Genomic DNA, 14690 nt, shown 5'->3' with positions numbered 1-14690 from the left:
AATCTAATTTCTTGGTAAAAACATAAAATTAATTGCACCCTCAACAGCGCCAGAATTGTACACACGTCTTTTTATTAGTGATCTCATTCTTATATATATGTATATCTCCAAGCCTCTACTCGCACGGGCAGCACCTCACAACCTAACTGTGACACGATTTAATAAGAAAAAAATCACTATAGGATAAATCCTAGCTTTAATCATGGCAGTAATTGAGTGGCTCTTCTTTGTACCGATTCTTAAAGCTCATTTTCCTTTAGTTTGTGTGAATTCCAAACACACATGACGGATCTTTCAGATTTCTCCAGGATCATCGTCACGTGTATCTTTCCAATTGATATGATGTGTTCATTGGAATGTTTAGACCACTCAAATTCTGATATCGGTTTGAATATTGTGACCGCCTTTTTCTCTGTCTGTTCCTGTCCCACTATGCCTTACTTCGTGTTTCTCTCCATCCCTTCCTCTTTCCACTTTTCTATTTCCATATAAAAATATAATTAATATATATTGTGTAAATTGACTTATCGAGTAATTGTTTATATTCATGTATTTTGAAGAGAAAGACAGTGACGTGGTGTGAGAACCTGTGTCCAAATCTTTTGTAAGTATTTATTTGCAATACAATCTATCTAAAATCAATCAAGGAGTGCGAGGTCTACGTCCTTAGTGTTGTAAACGGTTAAGCAGTGCTCCATATTCACATATCCGTGTTCACAATGCCCATCACGATACCATGACGTATATTTCTTCATACACAGGCAGGAATTCGAATCTTCCGTACGTATATATAAGACTGTTCCATAGATGTATTATGTCTCTCCATTCACCGTGTTGTCTCGTAATTCACACAGTCGCTCAATTGTTAGCAACAGTTGGTGTAAATTTATAAACTACAAGAGATATACAATTATCCAGCACTGGTACAACACAGGATATGTACAACTTTGTTTTAATCACATTTAAAACACCCCCCTAATCCTCGTCCGCTCGCTTTTGCTAAGAGTTCCGATGTCTGTGCGAAATTATTTCAGGTGATGAAGGCAATGGGTTCTGTACCCAGCCTGGACATACTAAAGTCCGTGAAGCGTTCAGCTTTTAGAGTAATCAAAACAACGTTTTAACACGTTGTGTCAGTATAATGTGACTCGACGGAATGCTGTGCTGGGTGNGAAACCCCCTGCTGCTGTCTAGCACTGGCCGTGTGGAGCTCGCGCGCGGATCAATGAACACAGGTAAAATCTTTATGCTGACTTTAATCCGACCGTGCTGACTTTTATCGGACCGTGCTGACTTTAATCCGACCGTTCTGACTTTTAAACGACAATGCTGAGTATAACCCAACCGTGGTAAATTAAAGTGAATTTCAGTAAAAGGTCAGCATTGTTGGTTTAAAGTCAGCATTGTACGAGTATAGTCAGCATGGTTGGGTTATACTACCATATTACGAGGATAGTCAGAATTAAGTAGTCACTAGTGTATATATAATGTTGTAAACGGTTAAGCAGTGCTCCATATTCACATATCCGTGTTCACAATGCCCATCACGATACCATGACGTATATTTCTTCATACACAGGCAGGAATTCGAATCTTCCGTACGTATATATAAGACTGTTCCCTAGATGTATTATGTCTCTCCATTCACCGTGTTGTCTCGTAATTCACACAGTCGCTCAATTGTTAGCAACAGTTGGTGTAAATTTATAAACTACAAGAGATATACAATTATCCAGCACTGGTACAACACAGGATATGTACAACTTTGTTTTAATCACATTTAAAACACCCCCCTAATCCTCGTCCGCTCGCTTTTGCTAAGAGTTCCGATGTCTGTGCGAAATTATTTCAGGTGATGAAGGCAATGGGTTCTGTACCCAGCCTGGACATACTAAAGTCCGTGAAGCGTTCAGCTTTTAGAGTAATCAAAACAACGTTTTAACACGTTGTGTCAGTATAATGTGACTCGACGGAATGCTGTGCTGGGTGTCTTCAGCATGGTATTTTAGTGAGATAGTACTATAAAGTGAGCACCAGATATGCGCTATCACAAGGAGGTAATACACCAACATACCGTGTCTCCAGTACACATAAATATACACACACACACATGCACGAATAACAATACACATGGAGGCACGTCCTTAAATGACCATAACTGTTTATAGGACGTTAAACCCTGTACGACCACCTAACTAATTATATGAGGTAAACATAATCATTAAAAGCTGGTTTAATATGTGATTTTTATTGCCTTTCATCTATAAGAAAGTGAAAATGCATTTTCGTAAAAGTTGGTTTTTGTTCAGACTTTTGCTGTTATAATATAGAAATCCATCATTGTAAAAACAATTATAAATTCTGCTACTATTTGATGTAAGTTTTGGCTAAATTCCTGGTAAAATGGACTAAAAACGATAGATTTACAACGGGCTCACACATATTACATAAGTTCTAAACAGTTTGCTATCATTATGATACCGATATTTCGACATTGAGTTCACTGTTGTTATTAATGGAAGGTATAAAACTTCTCTCACACTAGAAAATAATTGCATACGGCTTTCTATGTGTGAAATAGTAAAATTAGCAGGATCCCATCTGGTGAACTTCCAAAATAACCGTTTTTAACATTACTTTAGGCCAATTTTGATTTCCATCCTTTTAGCCCCTAGTACCACCAATAAGTTCTAAAACTCCTAGAAGACAAAACAGCTGCCTGGTTCAGTGCTCATAATTCATTTTTGGCATTCTGTGTAACTGGTACTGAGGTAGAAACGTATTAAAGAAAACAACAAACATATAAACAACACATACCTGAATATACATATTGCATAGTTATATTTTATTTGACCGGTTTATCCTATATTCTAAATGACACAATTCTACTGATTTCCATTCGAAGGGCGGCTGTAAGGAGCACGAAATGTCAGTTTCCGGCACAGGAGTCGATTAACAATCTACATATTAATGTATGCTTTTTTATATTTGGCTTTATTCTTTTTGCCATCCAATTAAGGAAAATAACACTTTATATATCAATGGTGCATGAAAAAAATAGCGTAAAGTCTGTGATTTCAGTGCGCGTGACGTCATAGTCCAGTGAGCGTCAGGTAGTTAATGTACTTCTGTATCATTTTGTGTTGTCCATTGACTCAGGGATACCTCGACAAAACCTGAAGTGTTAAACAAATATGTCAATAATTTACATGTAAAAAGAGTTTGAACTTATTTGGTGATAAGTTAAATTTAAAATGGTAGATTTGCGTAGAACGTGTTCCTATTTAATTCTTGAACACAAGTCACTGTACCATGGAACATGTCTTTTGCAACATAGAGAGGACTGAATAATTCGATCGGTGGCGGTAGTTGATGGCAATCCATGATGTTATGAACATTAACTTCTGGTTGACAATACTACTAAATATACCGAATACTTACTGACACGTAGTTTTGCAGTACAACTTGGCAAACTTGTACCCTGGCGACCCTTTCTCACAGTACTTGTGTTTTTGCACCTTGTCACAGATGGCCTTGCTCTTGACGTCAGGGTCGAAGCTGGTACACGGTCCTGCCTCGTCTGTCGGGAAGAAACCACAATAATACAACGTGCACGGATTAAAAGCAAACATTCAAAACGGGAAACAACGATTTTTTTAAAATTTTGTACTTTAATTGCGGGGGCTACTACATTGATTGGGCAAATCAACATCAATGGCGTCACAATATAACTGGCAGCAGTTTATATTGTGATAGTAGTAACGTTGATAAGTACATTTTATTGGTTTCAAAAAAAAGGTCTTAAAAAACAGGTATGAATAATAAATAATAATAATAGAATTTATCACTCCTGTTTGCTGTAGACCAACTTATCACTAAGTGCCAAACCTCAAAAAGCCAATGATATAAAGAGAATTTGAATTTCTCCATGTGAACCGCAGAAGAGTGATTGATTTTGTTCCCCCCACCAACCCACCAACCCAATTATTTACCGGAAACATATAGCGTAGGTTGTAAGGTTGAATTGATGAATCACGGGCGCTATGAAATATGTTACGAATTCGCTAATGCCAATCTGGTTACGCTGCATAAAGTATTGACGCGATGAAACGTTTTCAGAAAAACAAATATCCCGTGTGAACTGTCTTTCCATAGGTAGGTAAAAACATCTATGTTTATCGTTTCCCTAGCAAACGCGGGCTTATTGTATATACTTTCCTTTACATTTTTTTTTATAGTTTTGTTTAAACAGCATTCTGTTTTGAGTACAATACATCAAAATAAACTGAAATGTTTTATACTACTACAATTTTTATCGGTTTTGACAATATTTTGATATTCGAATTCGTAATCTTTAAATGAGTAATATTTTCAATAAAAGGAACTGCAAAGAACCAATATTTGCTAGCTTATCGCCAACGTTATACATGAACGCATGGCCCCAAACAATCATAATGTCACACAGTCACTGCTGACTTTAGTAGGCGTACATAAAGGCAACACAGAACAGTTTAATAGTGTAGAACTCTGCCAGAACAATGAAAAATACCCATTTTAGCATTGTTGTAGGTAGTTTCTGTATCTCTTGACCTAGAACAGGACAACTATTTGCAATTTCAATAAGGATGCCTATTGATAATACTCACTGCATCCGGCATCTCCGATGGTACAATCCTCTGAAACAAAGAAAGTGTAGAAACTGAAAACGTCCGCTTTGACGGTAAGCTGGAATTTGGATTAAAACTTGTCATTAGTTCAAAATAATGTATACCTATATTTGTAATAGTGACACGTCTTAATTTCATAACTGTAGTTATTTGTTATTTATTTACATCTAGATTGCTTACTGCTTAATTAATTGACCTACCACAAATGTTTTCTTCGCACTTCCAGCCGAAGCCCTTGCCAACGGGGACGACACATTCAGAGCACGGGTCTCCAACATGGTAGGGACGAGTGTTGGTATGGAGACTAAGAATGACATGTAACATACATTACATCCTCTTTATATCAGAAAAAAATATAAATCAAATAGGACAACGTCCAACCCATGTATTTATTTTGATTGTAATGATTTAATTGGTTTGGTTTTATTTTGTTTAACGTCCTCTTAACAGCTAAGGTCATTTAAGGACGTGCCTATATGAGTGCTTGCGTGTTTGTGTACCGGAGACAGGATATGCTGGTGTGCTTGCTTCCTTGTGATTGTGCGGATCTGATGCCGACTTTATAGTGCTGCCTCACTGAAATACTATACCGAAGGCACCCAGCACAGCATTCCGCCCGGTCACATTATATTGACAACGGGTGAACCAGTTGTTACCATTCCCCTTATTAATGCTGAACATTAAGCACGGAATAACAACTACCGTTGTTAAGGGGGACATAACCCATTGACATTCTTAGGATGAAACTTGTGTCTGTAAGTTATGAAAAAGTGTACTATTTTAAAATTATATTTATAAAGCACCATTTCTAGTCTCAAGTAGATCATTTATAATTCCTAACACCTATGGGATGACAAAGATGTTCGACACAAACAAGAGGGGAGGGTATGTCTGTGAGGCCTGGATATTGCACAGGTGTTGTTCTTGTTTTTGGGTTGCATTTTTAACGGCTCATTTATAATGGCTTACCACTTGAATTTCAGGAACCAGAAACCGTAACAGTCAACATGTACTAGTGTAGGTAAATATTACACTAACTTTGCGAAACGCTTACAGTTTGTTAATCATTGATCGGAAACTCTATGTAGAAAATCGTACATAAACAACTAAAATATGGCTGTATAAACATAAAAAATATAGTTGTAACATTTTATTATCAATTATGTAAGTATGACTAATAATACTACTGCACAATTTGTACACTTTACTTTGAGTATGTGTGTGATTGTGTGTGTGCCCATGTGTTCGTTTGGTTTGGTTTGGTTTGGTTAAGTATTGCTAAACGTCCTCTTAACAGCTATGGCCATTTAAGGACGGCCTCCCCTGTGTGCAAGATGCATGCGTGTAGTGTATGCGTGTGTTTTGGGAAGCTGCGATATGTTCGTGTTTGTCTCCTTGTGATAGCGCGGAACTGATGCCGAATGTATAGTGCTACCACACTGAAACATACTGCCGAAGACACCCAGCAGGACGCCCCACCCGGTCACATTATACTGACAACCAGTCTTCCCACTCGTAAATTGCTGAGCGTTAAGCAGGATTAGGAACTACCATTTTTACAGACTCTGGTATGTCTCGGCCAGGGGACAGAACCCAAAGCTTCTTTACAGGGGCGAACGCTCAACTAAAGGCCAAAAGTGAGGCATTGTCAAGTGAGACATTAGGAAGAAGTAAGCTGTTTAGAAAGAAGAGAAAGGATAAGATCCCAAATTTAGTCGCCTCTTACGATTATGCGATGGGGACAGCAGGAACAATTTTTACGCCCTACCTGCAGGGACCCATGTGTTCGTGCATAGCGAGATGCAAAAATAAAGGTTGGGGATAAAGTGCCTTGCTTTGTTTCAATACATTGCTTCGTAATCAGGGTTTGGGTCGCTCAAAACAAAAAATGCAATTACGCATGTTCGTGCGTATGTGTGTGTACGTGACGGTTTTACTTACGGCGGCCAGTAATCACAGGCCCAGTACCACGCGTTGTTCCAAACAGCACCAGTGTCTGGCAGGTATAGAGTTGGACAAAAGTTGAGACCACATCCCACTTTAACTGTATCCCAGTACACTACCTGTAACAAGTAAAATTCATGTATATACCACTGCACCAGAAAACAAAGACAAATGTCGCTAAGGAAAGACGACAGCAGGATAGGAGACATATCGAAACTTCATAAATGAGAAATTTTCTTTACAAAATAAAAAAAAGGTTTGAAAAAAAAGAAAGAAATAAGATAATAAAAAAAGTATTTAAAAAAGAAAAGAAACAAAACGTTACACATTCCGAAGCGAAAGCAGATTCAAATGTAATCCGGGTAAAATATCATTGGAGATCTGTATGTAAAGTATCTGCATGTAGGTTAAGTACAAATCACCTACCATTTAGCTAATCACCTACCTGAAGGTAGTGTCCCACGAGGTCGTAGTCCACCCACGAATGACCGACCATGTCATAGTCTCCCTTTTCGTTGTAAAACAACTGAGCGACCTTTTCTATAGAGTGGTTACTCCCCTTCACGATGGCAAGGTTCTGACCGACTCTGGTGCCATTAGCACTAAATCAATAATCAAAATAGAGCATTCAATTTAATTTCAATTGTTTTCTATCTTTCTACCTACTATTTCTTGTTTTTCATATCAAATCTCCCTCTCTGTCCTTGGCGTTTGGAAGCAAATTAAACTTAGATAAACATAAAATACCAATCTGGTTTGTATTTAGTATGTAGAATGTATGCAGTAGATTACCGAGTTCTTCACGAACGAGTGGTTACGACTGTTATGATGGAAGTGTTTTGTAAACGTCATTTTAAGCATATATCCTTCAATAGTAATTTCAAATGTTTATAATAAAATGTCATTATACCTCCTGTTTCTTAAAAGGACGAAAGAAATGTATTGTGCTGTGTAATTTCTTTTTGGCAAACTGTATTTGCTATAATGTTTAGTTTTGACGGGAGCAATCACGTCTGTGTGTTTTGCATTCATCTTTCAAAAAGGTGGTAGACTCTGATTTGTTAGTTCCAGAGGTTTGCCGTAACATTGATGACCGCCATGATCTCACTTGCGTAAAGTGGTAGGGCTCATAATATATACACTTTATTCATGATTAATTTCAAATAACCAGTGCTTTCTAGTTTGAAATACATAATTAAGTGGATCATGCACCTCTCTTTCGGTGTCAACAGCAGTGTAGGCCAATTTGGATTTCCACTGTTTGGCTTCTAGCAACAATACTGTATTTAATACCATACATACTGTATTTAATACCATACATAGTGTATCTAATACCATACATACTGTATCTAATACCATACATACTGTATCTAATACCATACATACTGTATCTAATACCATACACAGTGTATCTAATACCATACATAGTGTATCTAATACCATACATAGTGTATCTAATACCATATACTGTATCTAATACCATACATACAGTATCTAATACCATACATACTGTATCTAATACCATACATACTGTATCTTATACCATACATACTGTATCTAATACCAAATTGTGTAGGTGCGATCACATCTGTGTGTCTTACGTTCATCTTCCATGATGGACTGATCGTCATCACCAAACAGGGCTAAGTGAAACATGTTTTCACCAATATCAGGTGGGACAGAATATAATAGGTGCATATTAGATTTTCTCGTAGCCTAGGTTTTGGAGACACAAAATTATGTCTGATATCACACAGGATCTCATATAAGTCAGGCATAGGTTAAGTCAGGTTTCACATCCTGTATGTTTGTTTGTTCGTATGGTTTTTATTGTTCTCGCACCAACTAATATTATAAGGTCATAAGGTCATATGAAGACGGGGACTAGATAAATACCACCAAAAGTAAAGAGAAGGGAAGTAAATAATGAAAATATTTATACCTTAAGTGTTAAAATGAGGCCTTCAGATCAATTTTGATACTTTGATATCCAGAGGACACAGATCTTAGGATAACATGCAGTAGGACACACAAACACATTTTCTCCCGGGACCTTCGGGAGTAGAGCGTCTGTCAATACAGCAACAAGATGCGTGTACGAGGTTCGCTGATTGAATACTTACAAATAGAGATTTGTATGCTTGAAGACGCACTTGTCAGCCAATGCTTGTCCGAGACGAGCGAGGGAGTCGTCCCAGTCCTATCAATACAAAAACACTGAAGTGTCAATACAGGTCCGTCAATAACTGTAACACATCAACACAGCCAAGGCACCGGGCATTTATTATCATTATTACATTATTAACGCCCCATCAACACAGTATTGTAAAAATAACGATCTCTTTTACTTTGGGGGAGAGCAGAGTAACGATGTAGCGATGTGACAGAGCTTATTAGTTTTGATGACATCGTTGCGTATTTTTATGTGAGCGCCAATGTAACAGAGGTCATCATTATTTCAATGTCTCCGCTAGGAGTCGAACCCGGGACCTCTGGTTCTGTATGAGTCAGTTAGAAGCGACTAGTATTTTGTACGAGGATGACTATGTTAACACATAAATTGATAAATATTATAGATAAATATTTAAATAACTCATAAGTATATAAATATTGTAATACAAGTACCATATTATCATGATCTTAGCAAACAGTATCCACCTGACATATTTAAATATCATATTATCATTTTGTTAACATTCAGAATAACTATGAGACAGATATTGTAAGATTATATCAAAATTGTGTTGACACATAGAAAAATCATGATATTTATTGTATTATATTCTTACTTTACATTGTAAGATGTAGAGTAATCATAACCTAACAAAACATTATTATTTGGAACATTTGGACCAGTTTATATACATGTATCACTGTTTAAAACAAATAATTTGTACACAGGTTATTGCGTTTAACAGCAGATTTTCGCTGTTCCATTACACAGTTAAAGTCTTCACATCAAAGTGGAAATTCCACTTGTAAAGCAACACTTTTTTAAAAATATAAACATACTCACTATTTTCCAGATATCTGTGCCGTGCTCCATCTTCCTTAACCTCTGGTGCACATCTACCGTGTCGTCTCGTTCAGCTTGTGATACCTGAATGGGTGTTTCCTCTCCCTTCATGAACAGACTCTGCGCAGCCTTCATACTCGTAACCTGAGACCCAACCACGTTCCTCTCGTCTGGAATTTCCTGACGCTGATTCTGTTGTCCTTTCCGCTGTTTATTTCCCCGTTCTTGATTGTTACGCCTATTACCTCTTTTTTCCTGTGCGACTACTTCCTCTTCCTCGTCTACGTCGTCAGCACCCCTCTTAGCATGAGCAAGTCTGTAAGAATTGTATTGATACATTTACAAATTTGTCTTTTGTCAACGTAAAGATTATATTGTCATTATTTTTGAAATTTTAAAGATACATAAATGTATTAAGGTATAGTGTATCTTTAAGAATGTCTTTTGAAATTTTGATTGCATTGTTTCAACAAAAGTTGAACATTTTCTTGTAACAATATGAATTAGTTTTCGGCTCAAAAATGGGGTATGCCGATGTGAGTACAGGACTATCGAATATACACCGGATCTGCAATAAAAAGGAAAATGCACACGATAAGAAAGTTATAAATATATGAATCTTATTTAATTTTACTTTGTCAAACATACCTTCGTTGATCAAGAATAGTTTTGACAAGCGCTCTGATTTTCAGATCCAAATTCTGAGATCTTTTGTCCGTATCGGATCGTTTGTCATCCTGTATATCCGGGGGCATTCTGAAATCCGAGAAACATCAAGCACATTAATGCGGCACAAAACAAAAGCATTAAGAAGCCGTAATCCACTGTAAGTAAAACATTAGAGAATTCAATTGTGGTTTTTCGTACTTGAAGGTACCTCCCCTGAAAGTCGTTCAAGATATAACTGTTGCTCGACTGTACTAGTGTACCGACTAGGGAGCTCAGTTGGTAAACTTGACAGTGTAATGATAGGAGGTCCAAAATTAGAATCCTGATTTAGCTAGTTATAGTCTTACTATCAAATCATCATTCTTGACGATTTTGGAAAGTTTGCAAGGTATGCTTTTCATAATTGTTGTTTTATTTAAGATGTGACCATGCATAAACAAGCGTGCAATCTGTCATAGCCTAGGAGGCGGCAGAGCAATTTGAAACAGGTAAAACGGGAGACCATTCAGTCACAGATGAGAGAAAATCTCAGTCATCGATCATTTTCTGGTGTTTTTAAAAAAAAAATCATACTCGTTATAATTAGATGCCTTCTACACGAGGAGACATTTTTGACTTTCAGATATTTGCACACTTGTTGGAATCGGAGCTCTCTCAACAAAATACGGACTTAAAACTTCAAACTGGTTAAATCAATAAAAGGTATTTAAAGGAACGGTTCCTATATTACTCGGTATAACTTAAAATATTAACTTAAAATAAACCTGAACTCTCTAGCTTTTGACATTTATATAGGTAGCAGTGTACAGTAGAAAATCTGACCGTAAAAAAGCATGTATGAGATACACATTGATAATGGATTCATCTTGCACAATACATAAATACAGATGTATATATATTCATGAAATACACTATAACTACAATTATTAACGACAATTGAAATGGTTTTTAAGAAGTGTTTTCCTCAGATTTTGGACTTCTGAAAATCAACAAACACCAAATGAAAACTGAAAAAAAACAAGATTTTTAAACTGAAATTTGACCCCCGCAGACAGACTTTTTTCTTAAAGCCTGTCTTAAATTAATTATTGAAACAGTTGCCTGGTACAAAAAATAGACTATATGGAAAGTTAAAAGCTTTTGTTCTGTAGACATATAAGTAAATGGCCAAAACTGTACTCTCAAACCAATTGTATTTTTTCTTTAAAAACCAACACTGTCCACCTCCACAATTTGCCAATTTAAGAGCTGATTTGGTTTTAGAACTTTGATACATGAGGTGTTACAGCGATTATTCATTAAAAATATCACCAATGGTCACCGTACGCTACTTTATACTGCTACCTTTACACTACTCCCCTTCTGTTCTACAGTACTTATAACTAGTTTGGAATTCCATCTTTTTGGCTCCAAGCATCAACGATAATTTCTTCAAGTGCAATACAGTGAAATTCATTTTTGGCATGCTGGACTTCAAACGAGTGTTATAGGTGAAATCACATGTGTGTCTTTAACGTTGATTTCAAGACCTATAAAGATCCTGACAGAATCTGAAATCTATATATCATTATCTAAAATATGTTATTGAAACTTTATCGTCGTCCGTCATCGTCTAATTCGTTTTATTTAGTGATATATTAGTCTGATATTTCTAAAAATGACACGCAGATTCAGACATCTGTTTTTCAATAAGACTGAAGCCCATCCTATGAAACCGTACACTGATAGATCAAATACAACGAGGTGATATTGTATGAAATATGGAGACTTATTGTTCACCATTTTAAGTATTTCTGCTTTGAATCGTATAGCACGGATTTTACACAGAAACTATTAAAGAACAATTCAATTTTCATGAGAATGTAATGGTGATGTTTTGTTCATTTTTTTCTCCTTTATCTTTAAGGATATTATCTTGAAGATGTCACATCTCTTCACCGATTTCATAATTTGACATTACTAAGTTACTATACAGCCATCACATGAAAAGAGATGCTGTGGTGACGTGAAACTGCAAACTTACGTTATGATAACAATTACATTCAACTTTTGTCAAGACAATTAATTTTTGGTTTCTCAATAGTATCATACAACAAATATCACTCATAAGTGTACATTTCCCAGACGATTCCCCGCATGAGCGTATGCAGGACCTATCGGCATTGCCAACTGTATAACAATAAAGTTTTTAGTTTTATTCGAATAAGAAGGGATGAGCCTACTTGATTTCCTGCATTTACTACTTGGTCTCAAATAGATAAAAGCAAACAGATTATTGATACTTATTGATAGGTTTAAACTTATTTAATTACCTTATTTCATCATTCAAGCAACTTTTTTTTATTACAGCATATTTATAATTGGATACCTTTGTACAGCACTTTCATTGAACGAGTTACACTTTAACGGGTTGTTCTTAGAAAACTTTTTATTACGGCATTTTCTTAACCTACTCTTAATAAGACTCCGGAAACAACAACAATGACACCTCTTCAACATTTCTGATTTTGCATTGCTCTTTAATTAAACTTGGTTTTCTGAATATATGATTCAAATGCAATTTATCTAGGCTAATGCTCGATTCAGTAAGTTGTTAAAACATTTTTTCTAACGTGAAACATTTGATTTTAGTAAACGAGAAACTGTAAACGTCATCTTCCTTCTGAATATCATAAAATACCCCAAATAATCCAAAACAGTAATTAAAAATATAAGAAATATTCTTTCTTCAGCCATATCTCACTGCATGTTATAAACAGCCACTTGTGTCATTTTAATAGCCTTTTGTTATTTAATAAATTAGTTGGGTTTTTTTAAATAAGAAAATATATATTTGACTTTAAAGTTTATTATTGAATGCATTTGAAATATCTATGTATCTATTATATATTAAATCATACCACAAGGCACAGACTATAACCACACAGTAACAATTATTTTATATATCTACCATGCTATACATTTGAATTTGCTCTTAGTTAAATTAAAAAGAAATAAAAAGTTACGATTACTCAGAAATTATTTAATTTAATTAATTTAATTGAAATGTCTTTCTACTTACTTCGTTAGTAGGTTTCATTTAGAAATTATATGTGTTTTTTAGTCGAAAAAATGTCGATAAAGACAACATTTGAATGCTCAGTGCTAATAATTTATCAAAACTGATACTTACATTTCTTCAGACTCGGGTGGCATGGCGCCTGCTCCCCGGAGATCAGACTCCTCGTTCTGGCACAAAGCAGCCACTATCAGCATCCCATGAAGTGATAATACTGTCAGCGCCTTCATCATAGGCTGTTGGAGTTTCTCTCAGTCTGTGACTGCCAATAGAAAGCTCACTCGCTTTTTATACAGCTACATGCACATGCGCAATTCTTAATGACGATGGACATGTATATACCTTTTTTTAATTAAATTCATTTTCGAACACGGACGAAATAGCGTATATCAGGAAAAAATCGATATGCATGTAAATATTTTGCTTCATGTGTATAATTGAAATAATATTTATCGTGTCATTTCAGGACATACACGCCCGTGAGATAAAATTAAAAGTAAAACACCGTATTCATCAGTTTTAATTATATAAGTTATGAATACATATATGTATTCACCAATGTTATATATTGGATATTCCTTAATTTGCTAGTTTTTATTACGCCTGGTACAATACATTCATACATTGAGTGTTTTAATTATTCACAACGTATCAACATCTTATTGGTGCGCGCCTTTGTTCGTGATGAAATTCCTCGAAGCATTAGTTTGCTGCAATGGTCTCCGAAAGGTCAAAACGAGTTTTATTGGAAAAATATCTAATATATGTGTTATTTTGTAATGAATTAGTGATAAACAAACATTGGGTGTATACAAGGAATTTGTATTTAGTTTATTTAATAACTCCGCCTTTCCAAGCTTTCACTATGACAGAATGACTTTCAAATATCTTTTCACGTTATTAGATCCTGTGGCTTCCCTAATTACTCAACCCTGTCAATAAGCATATTTCAAATACACTGTCTAACGACACGTGACAAATGTTATTGATAAGTTTGAATGCATGATGTTTATCATGCTCGTACGTTCCCACATTATTAGGTAAATGCACTGGACACACGTCCAATCACGTTAGATTATTTATACTGCCCTAACTGCCTAAACAAAATACGATTTGCTCATGCGGGTGATCTATGCAATAAATCACTAGCTCAGATGAAAACGTGATTTTGTGGGAAAAAGCGAGAATAGATGCGTTGCAACTTTTATCTTGATCAGACGTTTGATATTGAGGGGAGTATACACAACAGAAAAAGAGATAATAACTCCTGTTGATAATTCGTCAAACATTCAACAGAATATTTTTTTATCAATATTATTAATGCTTAAAGGCTCGT

At 35.7% G+C, this 14690-nt stretch overlaps 1 protein-coding gene across 1 annotated transcript; it reads right to left on the bottom strand.

Moving 5' to 3' along the window:
- Positions 1 to 2826: 2826 nt before the first annotated feature.
- Positions 2827 to 13599, bottom strand: LOC110451097 (peptidase inhibitor 15-like). The gene is made up of 10 exons (XM_021498956.1): positions 13469 to 13599; positions 10276 to 10383; positions 9628 to 9943; positions 8735 to 8811; positions 7057 to 7213; positions 6609 to 6730; positions 4868 to 4971; positions 4647 to 4676; positions 3442 to 3580; positions 2827 to 3176 (listed from the first exon to the last, which is right to left on the bottom strand). Exons 1-10 carry the CDS (start codon positions 13585 to 13587, stop codon positions 3134 to 3136), a joined length of 1215 nt encoding a protein of 404 aa, XP_021354631.1. The 5' UTR covers positions 13588 to 13599; the 3' UTR covers positions 2827 to 3133.
- Between the last annotated feature and the right edge of the window lie 1091 nt (positions 13600 to 14690).

Source organism: Mizuhopecten yessoensis, unplaced genomic scaffold (genome assembly GCF_002113885.1).
Source record: "Mizuhopecten yessoensis strain PY_sf001 unplaced genomic scaffold, ASM211388v2 scaffold5789, whole genome shotgun sequence".
Classification (NCBI taxonomy): Eukaryota; Metazoa; Mollusca; class Bivalvia; order Pectinida; family Pectinidae; genus Mizuhopecten; species Mizuhopecten yessoensis.
This window is presented reverse-complemented; position numbering and strand designations above follow the sequence as displayed.